The 15239-nt window shown below is 36.0% G+C and overlaps 1 protein-coding gene across 7 annotated transcripts in view; it reads right to left on the reverse strand.

The window, feature by feature from the left end:
* The window catches only part of tfap2d (transcription factor AP-2 delta (activating enhancer binding protein 2 delta)), a 49306-nt gene that overhangs the window by 24392 nt on the left and 9675 nt on the right, over nucleotides 1-15239 (reverse strand). For 4 of the 7 annotated variants that reach the window (XM_058754866.1, XM_058754862.1, XM_058754863.1 and 1 more), the window contains exon 1: nucleotides 4895-5242. The exons of 1 other annotated variant lie outside the window; for it this stretch is intronic. Coding sequence is in view for 2 of the 6 variants with exons in the window: in XM_058754859.1 (XP_058610842.1) it covers nucleotides 4895-5030 (136 nt within the window). In the remaining 4 variants the exon portion in view is untranslated. Of the gene's footprint in view, nucleotides 1-4894; nucleotides 5245-15239 lie in introns of those variants that run through there. 2 more of the 7 variants (XM_058754859.1, XM_058754860.1) reach the window with 2 other exon arrangements.

Raw genomic sequence — 15239 nt, forward strand, 5'->3', positions numbered from 1 at the left:
TAGTTTCACAGTTTACTGCACTTGTTATTCTTCTGGTTGTTCTTTGACTAATGAAACGGAAGTCTCGCACACATTCACAGACAAGAGCTTACTTCCGCGTTGCAAAATAAGGGTAGCCCCCTGTTTGACCCTTACCAGAATCATGTTTCTCACCGTTACGAAAGACTCTCCGAATCAGCCGTACCTGCAGGATAAAACTCACCCTGTCAATCTAATCAGCTCCAGGTCAAACACAGTAACACAATGTCTTTCTTAACAAGACACGGTTTGAGTCTGAAATGAGTTTATGAGCGGTGACGTGCCGTCCCCTTCTGCCCGCACAAGAGCACAGCGCAGTCACACTTCAAACACACACTTGTTGTATTATTGCATGGTAAACAGCAGCCGCAGAATGCTACACACGTGGTGTACTAGAGAGAGAATCACATTAAACAGAACGCTTGACACCGCAGACGCCTCGCATTACTCCTGCTGCGTGTGCGCACGATACGCTTCATGATGCCTGACAGCTCTGAACTCCTTCCCATGATGCATTGTGCAGAGAGACACTCTAATTGACGACACAGGTGAGACTGCGCGAGGTGATCGAAAGTGTCGTTGCGGGTGAGACAAAGTGTGTGCGCGCGTTTGATGTTGATTACATATGGAGGAAGAAATGAAATCTTCAGTTCTCTCCGGATTTAAGGAGATATCAAGAGGCAGAGAAGGAGAAAGAGGGAACGGGGTGGAAGACAAGGTGATGCAATCGTTTAAAAAGGAGGAGTTCTCCTCATTCCTCTCGTTATCAAACGCTCCTTGAGATTTTTTTCTGTTCTGAGGAGATCCGTCTGTGCGGTTTTGGGAATGTCTTCATCTAAATAAACCAAAAGGTTTCGTGTGCGCTTTAGTATAGTATAACAAACGCAAACTTACGTGGTGCACGCGAGACGCATGCGGCCTACAGAGACACGCGCAAGCTGAAAAGGTGTTTTTGTACATGCATGCAAAAAATGTGGATGTGTGATGTGGCCTGTCGTGTTCTTTAGTCGCGCGTTGTTGTGTGTTTTGTGGGAGGGTGAGGTTCATGATATTCTGGAGTTAAAATATTGTTCTCTTCTGATTTTAGAGATTTAAAATGAGACGAGAAGAAATGAGACGAGATTAGACAAGAAGACAATGAAATCAGAGGAGATGAGACGAAGATAGAAGAAACAAAAAATGAGAGAAAAGAAAATAGTGAGAAAAGATGAAGAGGCAAGAAAAGAATAAATAAGCAGAGAAGGAAAGAATAGAAGAGAAGAGACAGAATAGAAGAGATTAGAAAAGATAAATTGATAAAATAGACAAAATGAGAAGAAATTAAACAAAAATAAATAAATATAGAAATAAGTAAATGAATAAGAGATTAAAATAAGAGGAGAAGAGAAATGAGACAAGAGGAGACAAGACAACTGAACAAATTAATGAATGAACAACTGAGAAAAAACAAGAACAGAGAAAATAGAAGAGAAGAGACAGTGAGAAGAGATTAAATGAAAGAAAAAATGATGGGAGGCAAGAAGGGGACGGAAGAGAAGAAATGAGCTGAGAAGAGACAAGGCAAGATGAAAAAAGAAGAGAAGAGGAAAGGAGTGATGAGAGAAAATGAATCAAGAAGACAAAGGAACAGATGAAATGAAAAAAGATGAGAAGAAATTAGAAGAAACAAGAAAATGATGAGACAAAGAGAAGAAATGAGATGAAAGAGACAAGAAGAGCACGAGGTGAGAAAAGAATATGAAATGAGAGAAGAGACAAAATGAGAAGAAATAGAGAAGAGTTGAGAAAAGATGAGCTAAAAATGAATTAAACATAAATTAAATAAGAGATGGAATGAGAATGGAAGAGAATAAAATTAGAGAAGAGATAAAATTATAATAGATGAAAGAAGATGAGAAACATGAGAAAGAAATAAGAAGAGGAGATAAAAAAGATGAGCTGAAAATGACGGATGAAATGGGAGAGTGGGAGAGACGAAATGAGGAGAAGACAAACAATGAGAAGAGATGAGACAACATGAGAAGGTGTGAGAAAAATTAAAGAAATTACATAAGAAAGAAGAGATTAACTGAAAATCTCTGGAAAAAAGTAGAAGAGAATTGACTTGAGAAAAAAGAGAAGAGATAAAATAAAAGAGATGAAAATGTTGAGACAAAATTAGAAGAAAATAAGAGACTAAATGAGAAAAGAAGAGATGAGAAGAGAATGTGAGGAGAGGGGGATGGAGGGAAGAGGAGAGGAAGGTTTCATGTAAAAGAGGGAGACTGAAGCTCCCATGAGACTCTCCATTAATTGTGAAGTGAAGGTGCCCTCAGGCCAACACAGGGGAACAGAATCACTCACTCACTCACACACACACACACACACACACACACACACACAGCTACACATACTATAACACTATACAAATACACAACAAATCTATCACACTACAAACACAGACACATCACATATAAGGTATAACAATAACATCAAGAATCATAGTGTAGTGTGTGTGTGTGTGTGTGCTCGCGTTTTTGTGAAAAGTCAGGACATAGATTTGTATAATGACAAAGGTATGACAGGTATTACAAGGTGAAGGTGACTTTTCAGGACATTGACCCATGTCCCCACTTTTCAAAACGCTTATAAATCATACAGAGGGAGGTTTTTTTGGGGAAAGTTGAAATGCACAGTCTCCTGTAAGGGGTAGGTTTAGGTGGGTTGGTGTAGGGCAATAGCACATACAGTAAGTACAGTATAAAAACCATTACGCCTATGGGATGTCCCCACTTTTCACAAAAACGAACATATGTGTGTATGTGTGTGTGTGTGTGTGTGTGTGTGTGTGTGTGTGTGTGTGTGTGTGTGTGTGTGTGTGTTTAACTCTTTGGGCACAAAATTATCCCAAGAAGTGACAACTCATCTCTAGAAAACTGACAAAAACCTCCCTAATTTGGAGACGCTAAAAATGACTCAAAGTCAAAAATTCATAAAGAATTATGTTTTTTTATTCTACAAAAAAATTCTAAAGTTTATAATGACTTTATAGTCATAAATAGCTTTCATTCAAATAGCTGAATGAATGAAGTGCTCTGGCATATGAGAGTCTGTGTGTGACACTGGGATTGTTGAGTGAGCTGTAAAGCAATCTGTCCACTAGAGGGAGCACTGGGAATACAGTATGACTGACCCTCTCTCACACACTTCACAAACACACACACACTCAGCTTGGGCCTATTAAACACTTCAAGAATTTCCTCATCATATTCTAGACAGACATGTGCACAAAACCTCTGACAAATTACCCAGAAAACACATCTCACACAAAAGGAGTTTTCTGTATTCAATACGAGTTCACTGACACAACCACATACTCATTTCTAAAAACAAAAAGGCTGAGCGTGTTTCATCTCATTCTGTCAATCGCAATGCAAGTGTTTATATTCTTATATAATCCCTCCACTACTCTAATTAAATAGTCCAATTTAGAGGTCACATCTCGGGCTTGAGTCCTCTATCTCAGACAGAAAGCTAAATGTGTTTATCTCAGTCAAAAATGATTTGAACATGAGATCTTGAGCAAGAAACCGCACTGTTAAAATGAACCCAGAATGTTAATTTAAACAAATATGGCAAACAATCTCCTGGATATATTTTAAAATTAATTAGAAAAATGTCAGACAGATTCAAAGTAATACTAAACAGCAGAGGAACGATCAACAGGCCTAAACAACCAGCACTCATCTGTAAAGATGAAATATAGAGGACATAAAGAGATGCTGCCGATTTCACAAACACTGTCATTTACCTCATCATGAACAGAGACACTACAGGACTTTCTATATTTGAACAGAATATTCTGGGTTAAATCCAACAAAAAAAGACCACCCCATATTTCCAATATATCTGCTTAACTTTTAATACATTTTTGTTTTATTTACAAACTCAAACTAGTAGCAAGTCAAAATTGTTGTCTGTTGTAATCAAGATTATGTTTATTGTATATCACCTTGGAATATTCTTTTTAAAATTCTTTTAATCAAGATCAAGAATCAAGGGTCACAGGTTCGTTCTGACAAACTTAAAGACAGTGACACATGCAAAATATTAAAATGCTAAAACTAATCAATCATATAATTGTGCAAAGTTAAGACAGTAAAATAATCTAGCTTGTGAACTAACCTATTAAAAGGCAGGAGAAAACACTTGCCATATATCTTGTTGATGATGTTAATAGTCATGCATCCAATCAAATGTTACAGTATTTTGGTGCAAAGTGTCCTGTATCTTGTTAATTTCTCTAATGCTAATATAATATTTAAACCCATGTTTATTTTGCTGGTACATCAATTTTATGCTGTTGCATGAATTATAAATTTCATGTTGCTAATTTTACATATTATTGGGTAATGTTAATGCATTTCAATATTTACTTTAAAGCACAATTTTGTTTACTTTTTGTACGCTGAACAATTTAGTGTTCAGTCATCACTTAATTTGTAAAATCTTTATCTGGAAGAAAAACAAGATTCAACTAAACCCTGTTTGTTTGCAGTCTTTTACTGTAAGCTTTTAGTAAGTTTCAATGCAAATAGTAGGCTAATACTATAGTACTTTGTTATAAACAATGTATAATTAAAAAAAATTCATTTATATACCATGGTACTGTACTCTAGTATTTAAAAACTACCACACAGTACACCTCCAAAAATACAGGTAGGCTACTATTCTGCTGTATAAGTGCTGCTGCTTTCCCAGATTTCAGTGTGAATTCAGTCCTGAGGAAAGAGAGCGTGTTTGACTATAGGTTTCACCATGACATACTGAGGAAGAGGAAAACATTGAGAGGAGGATAACAGGAAACACACACACACAGACAGACAGAGAGCCATACCCCGATGGAGCTGCTCTCTCCTGTTTCCCTCTCCGTCCGATCTCTCCATCCTGACAGGAGAGGCTTCAGGCATCTGCTGAGCTTCAGGCCACACACACACACACACACACACACACACGGTGATGTCTAACCACATTACACACTCATAACAACAAATTCACGCTGTACTCTGCTGTCACGCGCGAGCATGATGAATTCAGCGTTGTGATTGTGTGACTGTGAGCGTTTCTGCAAACCACAAAACTCACTGATGACAGTATGTGTGTGTGTGTGTGTGTGTGTGGCCTGACAGCGGTCTGAAGTTTTGCCGCGCTCCCAGGGATGGCGAGTGTAAAGTGGGTTGCCGGGGGCGACGGCGATATGAAAGGTGGCTAATGAAGCACTTAGCATTTGAAGGCTAGCAGCGGACCGCGCCCGAGTTCCGTCAGTCCTGATTGGCCGACGGGAGGGCTAACGCGAGCTGAGTGGTCTTTTGTTGCTCGGCGACGAGCCCTGAGGCGACGCCCCAACCCTGACCCCTCCCCCCCATCAGCGCGGATGCGATGTGACAAGTTTAGCGGGAGGAGAGAGCCGCTCTTTTCTTTCTGTCTGTACAGCCGGAGAGGTCGCGTGTGTGTTTATCAGATCTGCTCTGAATGAATGAGAATGAGAGAATATCTGTCTCTCTACCTGCTCCCCGTCTGTCTCACCTCATGTTTCATACGCTTGCTCTTTGCCAGCACCTGTCTCCCTGCATTTCACTTCTCCCACGCTTCTCCTCGTTCTCTTAAACGCAATAACCGTTTTAAGACAGACAACGCCAGCTCCTCTTATTATACCGAACCGATGCAAACACGCTCATCCGGATAATGAGGACTAACCATAGGCTTGCATTGTTATTAATGCAGGGGAACTGGGGCTAGCTGTCACGTGTGGATTTCCTAGTGTGGGTTTATTGTTGAAAACCAGTTTCTGTATAGACTGAAAACCCTTTTCATCGTTTTGCTCAAGAAAAACATACAGTTCTTCTTTTAACATGCTAAATTACTATTAATAGTAAAAACCATTCTGAAAAAAGATCAAATTAAAAGGAAAAACATACAAAAAATATATTGTTTTGGCCAACATAAATTAACATACAAATATTTAGAAAGTATTTATACATGCAAAATATATGGGGGAAAAAAGACAAAACAAATTAATACTTATTATTCACGAAGGATGCATTAAATTGATCATTAACATTTGTAATGTTACAAAACATTTCTATTTCAAATAAATGCTGGTGTTTTGAACTTTCTATCCATCTAAGAATCCTTGTTTCCACAAAAATATGAGGCAGCACAAATGTTTTCAACATTGATCATGAGCTGAAATATTTCTTGAGCAGCAAATCAGAATGATTTCTGAAGATCATGTGACACTGAAGACTGGAGTAATGATGCTGAAAATTCAGCTTTGCATCACATTAATTTCTTATATTTTTAAATATATTCAAATAGAAGACAGTTCTGTAAAACTGTAATAATATTTCACAATATTACTGTTTTTACCGTATTTTATTTTATTTTTTTAAATAAAATAAATGCAGCTTTGAGACGTCTTTCAGAAACATCTTACCAACCCCAAACTTGAATGGCAGTTGACTTTTGTCTGAATATATGCCAGTGTGGTTTTACTGTGTTCATTTGTTAGTTTGCAAAAATATTAATATTTTAATTCTGAATTCTGAAAAATATATATATATTTCAGCAAAACATGGATTTGAAATACTGACTTCTGACTCAAAACAGCCACTGTGACAGCTTCCTCGTGTGACAACTAGCCCCGGTCTCTCATAAAGCCAATTATGACCCGAGACAAACCCTATGTTATTATTTAACATTTTTGCCTTGAAGGCCAGTTTTGTGAGATTTAATATAGCGAAGTAAGCCCAAACTTAAATAAACTCACATTTTATGTGCAGTTGCATGTGTTTGTTTTGTCAGACAGGCAGTGACAGTGAAGCCCAGTGCAGGTCCTTCACTGTGTGTCAGGGCAGAGGAGTGGAAAATTAAAGCCATTGACAGAAGGAGTAATGAACCACGAAAACAAACGAGTGTGATGGACAAACAACAGTAAAAATAAAGAGAATGGCCCGTTCCTCCCGCGTGAGGCACTTATTTATCTGAAGACTTTCTGTTTTATTGTTATTGAGCTGAAAAAGAGAGCATTCACAATGTCTTGAGACACTGCAGACTAGCAAAGAGCAATCAATTTCTGCACACACACACACACAGGACATAGAGTTGTGTGTTTTTTTAGGTTACGTCCCTTACCCTAAAACACTTTCTCTGTCTTTTATGTTTATTTGTTTCTCTTGTACTCGTGTTTTATTGAGTTTGTTATCGTCGCGTCTTTATTTCCACGACAGAGCAGAGCACCGTCCCAGCAGAGTCGACTTCATTTGAACGTCACAGTGAATTTGTTTGCATGTGTGTCTGAACCACTCTGATGTCTGTTTCCATTTGAAATCAGTTTCACACTCATTTCACTTTAGGTCTGAGATTTTTAAAAAAAACAACATTTTATCGATCAAGATCCCGCTCGAGCCTTGATTTCGGTCTAATTTGTAGTCTAATTGGTCAGCTACACATTTCAGGCGATGCACAAACACACACATGCTGAAGAGGCACTTTTGTGAAGTTTGCTGCTCCTCCCGTTTGTTTAGATTTGTGGATATTGATGTCGTCAGCCAGTTCTGTTTATACTTAAGGGCAAAAATCATCAGTGCTTTCATCTTTATGATTACAAAAAATTACAGACATTGAGAAGAGAGCAAGAGGATAAGAGAAGTTATAAATTAAACATAAAGATCTCTCCTCATCTATAAATCTATACATCTGCATTAGAATGGACAGTGACAGGAGTCGACGTAATGACAAGTCGATCCGTTGGCAAAACAAACACATTCATTGACCTAAATGACCTTCAAACTCTAGCCATTATACAGTCACAAAAATGACTAAATATGATAAACTACAGTGATTTTAGCATGTTTAAAAATGATCTTAATCACTATGGAAAGCTTTAGATTAGGTGTTTTGGCCAGTTTATTTTTCCTAAAAATGCTAATATTATGACATTGAACTTACTGACTTGCCCCCAAAATTATGATTTTTATACTTTTTTTCCCCCCCGGACCTTGTTACACATGTGCTGTTTCCAATCAAAAATGACTGGCCAAAAAATTGCTTGTTATGCTATATCGTTAACAAATATTTGTATAATAGTAATACAAATATAATAATACAAATATCGTATAATATTTGTATTAAATCTTTTTGTCAGCTTATTTTCTTTCAATGAAACGAAGCAGCACAGGTTTTGTATTTGTATTTATTTTTTTTTATACCTGGTTATAGGCCTCACTGATCTGACTTCATGCACCTCAGTTTTTGAGTTTTTGAACATTGCAAAAAATAAAAAATAATAATTTCACTTAAAAACTGAGGTGCATAAGCTCAGATCAATGAGGCCTACAATCAATCAGTTCCAAAAAGAAAGCATTGCAAGCATTTCTTTTTAAAATGCTGGTCATTTTTTTTTTTACTTGGAAAACCACAGTACAAGGGTTAAAATTGTTTTATGCAAATGTACTTTTTGTGCACATATTGTTGAATAAACCGTTAAATGCATTATTAATAATAATCAAAATAAATCATTTTCACTAATATAGTTGGTTGTTTATCATTTAACATGCATGGTGCATCAATACAGAATTAATATAGAATCTCTGATTCATCTAATTTTTCTGGTTTTCTTAAAGTGTTTTTAAGATTCCGTATGTGTTCAGCATGATGCATGTGTTGAGAATAATAAAGGTTTGTGCGAGCGTGTCTGAACGTATTTGTGAGTGTGTGTTTGTGTTTACTGAGGAGCAATGGCACAGCGATGTCTCCTCAGCAGATGAGATCGGAGATGACAGGCCAACACTGCTCTTTGTCAGAACATGAGAGGGAGAGAGTGTGTAAAATTTTAATCTGTAGTTATTTAGGGTATGGAGGCGTAGTGAGTTTGTCTCTGGGGTCACGGGGGCTTATGGAAGAAAGTTGTTGCAGCAAACGGCACGAAAGTAAACGTCTGTGACAGCTTCCTGTAGCAAAACGAGTCTTAAAACTCTCGCTCGCTCGCTCGCTCCTTCTCATTTGGGGCATTCTGGATTAATAGTCCCTGTTTTATCCATCCCGTCATGCTTTGCTGTGTGCAACGCAACTCTCTCCACAGAAATCGCAGACTGCAGCGTCTCTCAAGAGCAAGTTTAATCATATTACAATGATACTGATTAGAGTACATGAGTATAATAACGTCTACGGATTCATGCTGTAAAACAAGGTACAGCAGTAGGGTTTAAAATAACTTTTTCTTGTTCAGTCAGTGTGTAAAAATGAATTTTTAAGAAAGGATTTAAAAATAAAAATTCAAAAATGAAAACACAAATTGGACCTCACTGAATTTCATTGTATGGATACACACAAAAAAGATACATTTTTCAAAACCTGAAAAAAAATTAAAGAATTAAAAGACAAAAAATTATAAATTGAATTATATAGAAACGATAAAATTGTGTAAATTATAAAAACATACCCAATATTTAATCACATCGATGTTTAATTGCAGATGTCCCCCCAAAAATAAATAAATATATATATATATATATATATATAAACATATATATATATATATATAAACATATATATATAAACTATTAAAAAATAATATAATCACGTTTAATAATCACTTTTAATTTACTTTTTAATTTAATTTTACATATATAAAAAAAAAAAAAAAAAAAAATATATATATATATATATATATATATATATATATATATATAGGCAACAATATAATGACAAAACTCGAATAACACACACACACAAATACATACATTTTTGGAATGTAAAATCAAATAGTTGTTTATTTTGTATTTTATTCTATTCTAATGCTTCCATTATTTGAATGGCTAATTGACTTTGGATGATTTTGGAATTTAAGGGAGTTTGGAATGTTTGGAATGAGGGTCATGTGAAGATCAGACACTGCATTTCCCCTCGGTGACCTTTGAACTTTAAAGGAAAAATTAGAAAACAACAATGATTGGAACGATGACAAATCTGTGATATATTTTGGCAGGTAGATGGCGAGTTAAACTGGTTTGTTAGTACTAATGGGTGAGTTAAAGGTGATGAACCAAATGTTTTGATGATACAATACATTTTCCAACAAGCAGATAGGGACTGAGACACAAACAAACACACACACATATCAGTGATGGATTATTTTACGGGTCGGGGAACAAACCTTTCAAACACCGCTGAGGTTTATGGGTAATCACTAATTAGATTCACCCAATTAGCAGCTGTTCAGAGCGGGAAACAGGTGCAAAGCGAGAGGAGAGAGAGAGAGACCAGAAAATATGGAGGAGGGAGAGAAAAAGAGAGTTACAGACTATAAAGGAAGGAGAGGAACAGAATCTGGGAGCATTTCAAATACAAACTCCAGAGGGACGGAAACAATTCAAAGAAACCTGAGATAACAGACATGCAAATTAGGAAATGTGCACACACACACACACACACACACAACAAAGATATGCACACATGCTTTTATGAACATTTTTCAGTGTCTAATTAATAATTGTGATTTTAAACTAGAAATAGTGTAAATTATACCAGTGAGTACACTGAAAATCAGATGTTACTGAATAAATGGTCATATAGCCACATAATTCATTCTCAAAGTAATCCTTAGTATCCATATTCACTGAAATCATCAACATGTTGAGTGATAAACAACACCCGTGGTTACCTGTGGACACCTGTGTGAACTTGACTTCATGTGTGTGTGTATATATATAAATATATATAAATTGCCTCTTGTACATTGTAAGCTGTAAATAAAAAGGTAAGTGGACTAAATTAAAAAAAATATATTATTTCATTTTTTTACTTAAAAAATTCACAATTAATTCAATGCATTACTTGTCATTTCTTTGTAATTGCTAAATTTACTAGCAATTTCTGAGTGAAAATCATTTCTACACCTTTTTCAATACTATATTAGTTTATTATATATATATATATATATATATATATGTATGAATATATATATGTGTGTGTGTGTGTGTGTGTGTAAATATACTAATGCTTTAATAATACTATTGCCAATAATACTATAACTCCAATCGAGAAGACAGACTGACAGACAGACAGTAAAAGGGTAAAGAGGGGTAAAGCAAGAATGTAAAAGAAAGAGAAAAGGCAGAAAAACAGAAAAAGGACAGCGCAGGATGACAGCAGGTATCAGGTGGGGGGAATTATCCTCCATCCTCTAATTGAGGCCCCCTGAGTGTGTCCATCCCAGTGTGTGTGTGTGTGTGACCCTCTGCTCTTTGCCTGAGGCAGTGGCTGACCCCGCCCACCCTGGCCACACCCCCTCATTAAAACACTAATCCCTCTATAACACCACATGCTCTCCTCACAATACACACACACACACACACACACACTCATTCATACTTCAGTGAGTGTGAGTTATGAATGTTAACAGCAGCATATACCTCAGTCTATCAGATCAAAATACACAACCATTCAAAACACATTTCAATGATTGTCTGTTTAACACAATAAGCAAATAAATACATAAACTCCAAGAGTCTGAAAAGTGAGTTTCAAAAAAAGGCTGAATTACTTTTGTTATCACTGTTCAATGCATTTTGTTTTACTAGTATATATACGTATATATATTCCCCCAAAGCATCTTATGCCTGTTGCATTGGATTATTTATCAATCTTCTTATTAAATGTATTAATTTTTTATTATTATTAATTATTAATAATTACTATTATAACACCAAAATAATAAAACAATAGATTTAATAATAATAAAAATACATTAATACATCAATTTATCATTAATAATAATCATCATCACCATCAGTCATCATAAATTTGCATACATTTACAATAAACAAATATACTGTTATGCATATATTTATTTAAAAAATACATAGAATTAATAATTTAAATGATACATTTACATTTATGTATTTAGCAGAAACTTTTATCCAAAATGACTGATTACAGAGGAACATATATTTATTTATATTTTTTAAATAATTTGTAATATAATTATAACAAATTTGTAATAGAATTTGTAAATGACATGCAACAGGCATAAAATGCTTTTAAATTGATATAAATAGTGAATCATGAATTAGATTTTAAATGTTTGTATATAATGTAATTATTTGCCAATTTACTGGGGTTTTTTTACCATGTCAATAAAGGTACTTTTATCTTGAGAGAGATTGAGAGTTAGATCATGTAAGACCTATGGAAAAACTCAGACCTAAGATCTAAGATGGCCGAGCAAATCGATTACACACGACAATAACCAGCACCAGATTGTCCGTGTCTCCTAAATGACTCGTGCGTGCGTGTGTGTGTATGTGTGTGTGTGTACACTGGGCTGGATATCACTATAGTTCTCTTAGTTTTAATATTCTTGCTCGCAGGCATATGCCGCAGCCTCTCTCCTCTCATCGCCATATATATTAATAGCTTTATCTCCCCAACCGAAGAGCGCAAATAAAACACAAATGAAAGAATCCTCATGCATATAAAACACATGCACACACACACAGGAGCAAATGCCAGTCAAGGTTATTGGTCTCATTTCCTATTTGCTGCTTCAGATGGAAATTCAAATCTCTGTTTGCAATAACACCTTCAAATTCAATCCAAACTCCTGCAAACTCAATCAGTGTGTGTTCATGTGTGTTTGTTAGCCGAAACCTGTAAGAATTTCACATGGAGATGGCGATCCATTTCACAAGCTCAAACACTGATGTATTATCAAGTTTGTGTTTGCAACATTGTTATGATGGTTGTTATATTAGTGTTGTTTGCTACTGTGATTAGATACACAGTTTTTGCTAGGTGGGTGATAAAATGGCAAAAGAAATTCCTTGAGGGAAAAAATATTTTGACTTGGGCCAGTAAACAACGACATAGCAACACCCTAGCAACCACTCAGAACACCTCAGAAACTACATAGCAACCCCTATGTGATGATTCACATAGCAACACCCTAGCAACCACTCAGAACACCTCAGACATTACATAGCAACGCCCAGGTAAAGATTCAGATAGCAACACCCTAGCAACCACTCAGAACACCTCAGAAACTACATAGCAACACTCTGGCAACAATTCACATAGTAACATGCAAGCAACCACTCAGAACACCTCAGAAACTACATAGCATCACCCTGACAACCACTCAGAACACCTCAGAAACTACATGGCAATACTCTAGCAACAATTCAGCTAGCAACACCCTAGCAACCACTCAGAACACCTCAGAAACTACATAGCAACACCCAGGTAAAGATTCAGATAGCAACACCCTAGCAACCACTCAGAACACATCCAAAACTACATAGCAACACTCCTGGCAACAATTCACATTGTAACACCGTAGCAACCACTCAGAACACCTTAGAAACTACATAGGAACACCCTAGTTACGATTCATATAGCAACACCATAGCAACCACTCAGAACACCTCAGAAACTGCATAGCAACACCCTGGTAACTAATCAGAACACCTCAGAAACCACATAGCAACACCATGGCAACAATTCAGATAGCAACACCCTAGCAACCATTCAGAACACCTCAGAAACTACATAGTAACAACACCCTGAAAACCACCCATAAGCATCATTGCAGTGAAATTTGCATCCAAACACCACTTATGTTTTTTTTTTTCAGAAAACAAAGTTCCAAAAAATATATTCCAAATCTCTCTCTCACACACACACACACACACACACACACCTAAATACAAGCACACAGAGAAGAAAAACTGCCTCATTCTCTTTGGTGCAGATACACACACGTTCCATGTTTATTTGAGCACGGTGTTTGTGTGTGTGTGTGTGTGTGTGTGTGCGCTGAGTATTTGGTATCCCACAGTGCATCTGTCTTTGTTCTGTTGCCCTACTGCAGTGCTGCCCAGAGCAGCAGCCCAGCTAATTGAGAATCTGCACAACAAACCTTCACAACACCTGATCTACAGCTTTCACAGGGTCTGCTAAGAAAGATCAGTCACACACAAGCTTTATATCTCGAATACCTCGACTGTTGCCACTCAACAGCAATATTTAATGGAGAGCAATTTAATTTTCCTCAGGAGAAACTGAAGATCTCTTGAAGAGTTTCACAAGAGATCTCAACAGTGTCTCAAACTGTGCTCAGATTTGCTCGGATACCAATGCCTGCAATTTCAATATGAACTCAAAGATTTCTCCTCACATTCTAAAATGATCAAATGAGCGATTCAAATCAAATTCATTTTTATGCCTCTGTAATCTTACTGCATGTCATACCGCATCATGTTTATTAAATTATGAGAAACATCTGAGACAAAATTGATACTGAAATTAAACATAATGGAAATAAAACACAAATTCACTGAGTCTACATCAAAAAGCAAATTCTAAACATTAAAAATGTTATGTGGAAAAGACTGCAGCTAAATGGCATAGGTCTCAATATAACCTCAAATATTTCTCATCAACATCTACCAAGACCAAATTCACATTAATTTCATCCTCTCTATACTCATGCAGTACACCAAAATGTCATCAAAAAAGTAAGCTGAATTTCCAGCATCATTACTCCAGTCTTCAGTGTCACATGATCCTTCAGAAATCATTCTAATATGCTGATTTGCTGCACAAGAAACATTTCTGATTATTATCAATGTTGAAAACGGTTGTTGTGCTGCTGCTTTTTTTTTTTTGGAAACTGATACATCCATGCAAAAATAAAATGTTTTAAGAACAGTTTGCTACATATGTTATGGAAACATATGGAAATATTCCATCTGATCATTTTGCAAACATTTCTGGAATGTTATTTTTGAATGTTCTCTGAAAAACATTAACAATTAAACAATTTAAATGTCTCATGAACAATGTATAGATCATTTTTTGTGCTAATGTTTTAAGAACATTGAACAAATGCTCTATTAAGGTTACTGGAATAACGTTTCTTCATAACTTGGAGAGAGATGTTCTGAAACTTGCCAGAATGTTCTGAAAACAATCCTTGTTGCTGGGATTTTTACTCAGGATTCTTAAATTAATAGAAATTTGACGAAGAGCACTTATTTGAAACAGAAATCGTAACATTATAAATGCCTTTATTGTCAATTTAATGCACCCTTTCGGGATATTAACTTCTTTAAAAGAAAAATGACATTGTCATGTCAACATTTGACTAATCTGCATTTGTCCTAAGTAACTTTAAGCGAACA

This window comes from Onychostoma macrolepis, chromosome 20, assembly GCF_012432095.1.
Source record: "Onychostoma macrolepis isolate SWU-2019 chromosome 20, ASM1243209v1, whole genome shotgun sequence".
In the NCBI taxonomy this organism is placed as follows: domain Eukaryota; kingdom Metazoa; phylum Chordata; class Actinopteri; order Cypriniformes; family Cyprinidae; genus Onychostoma; species Onychostoma macrolepis.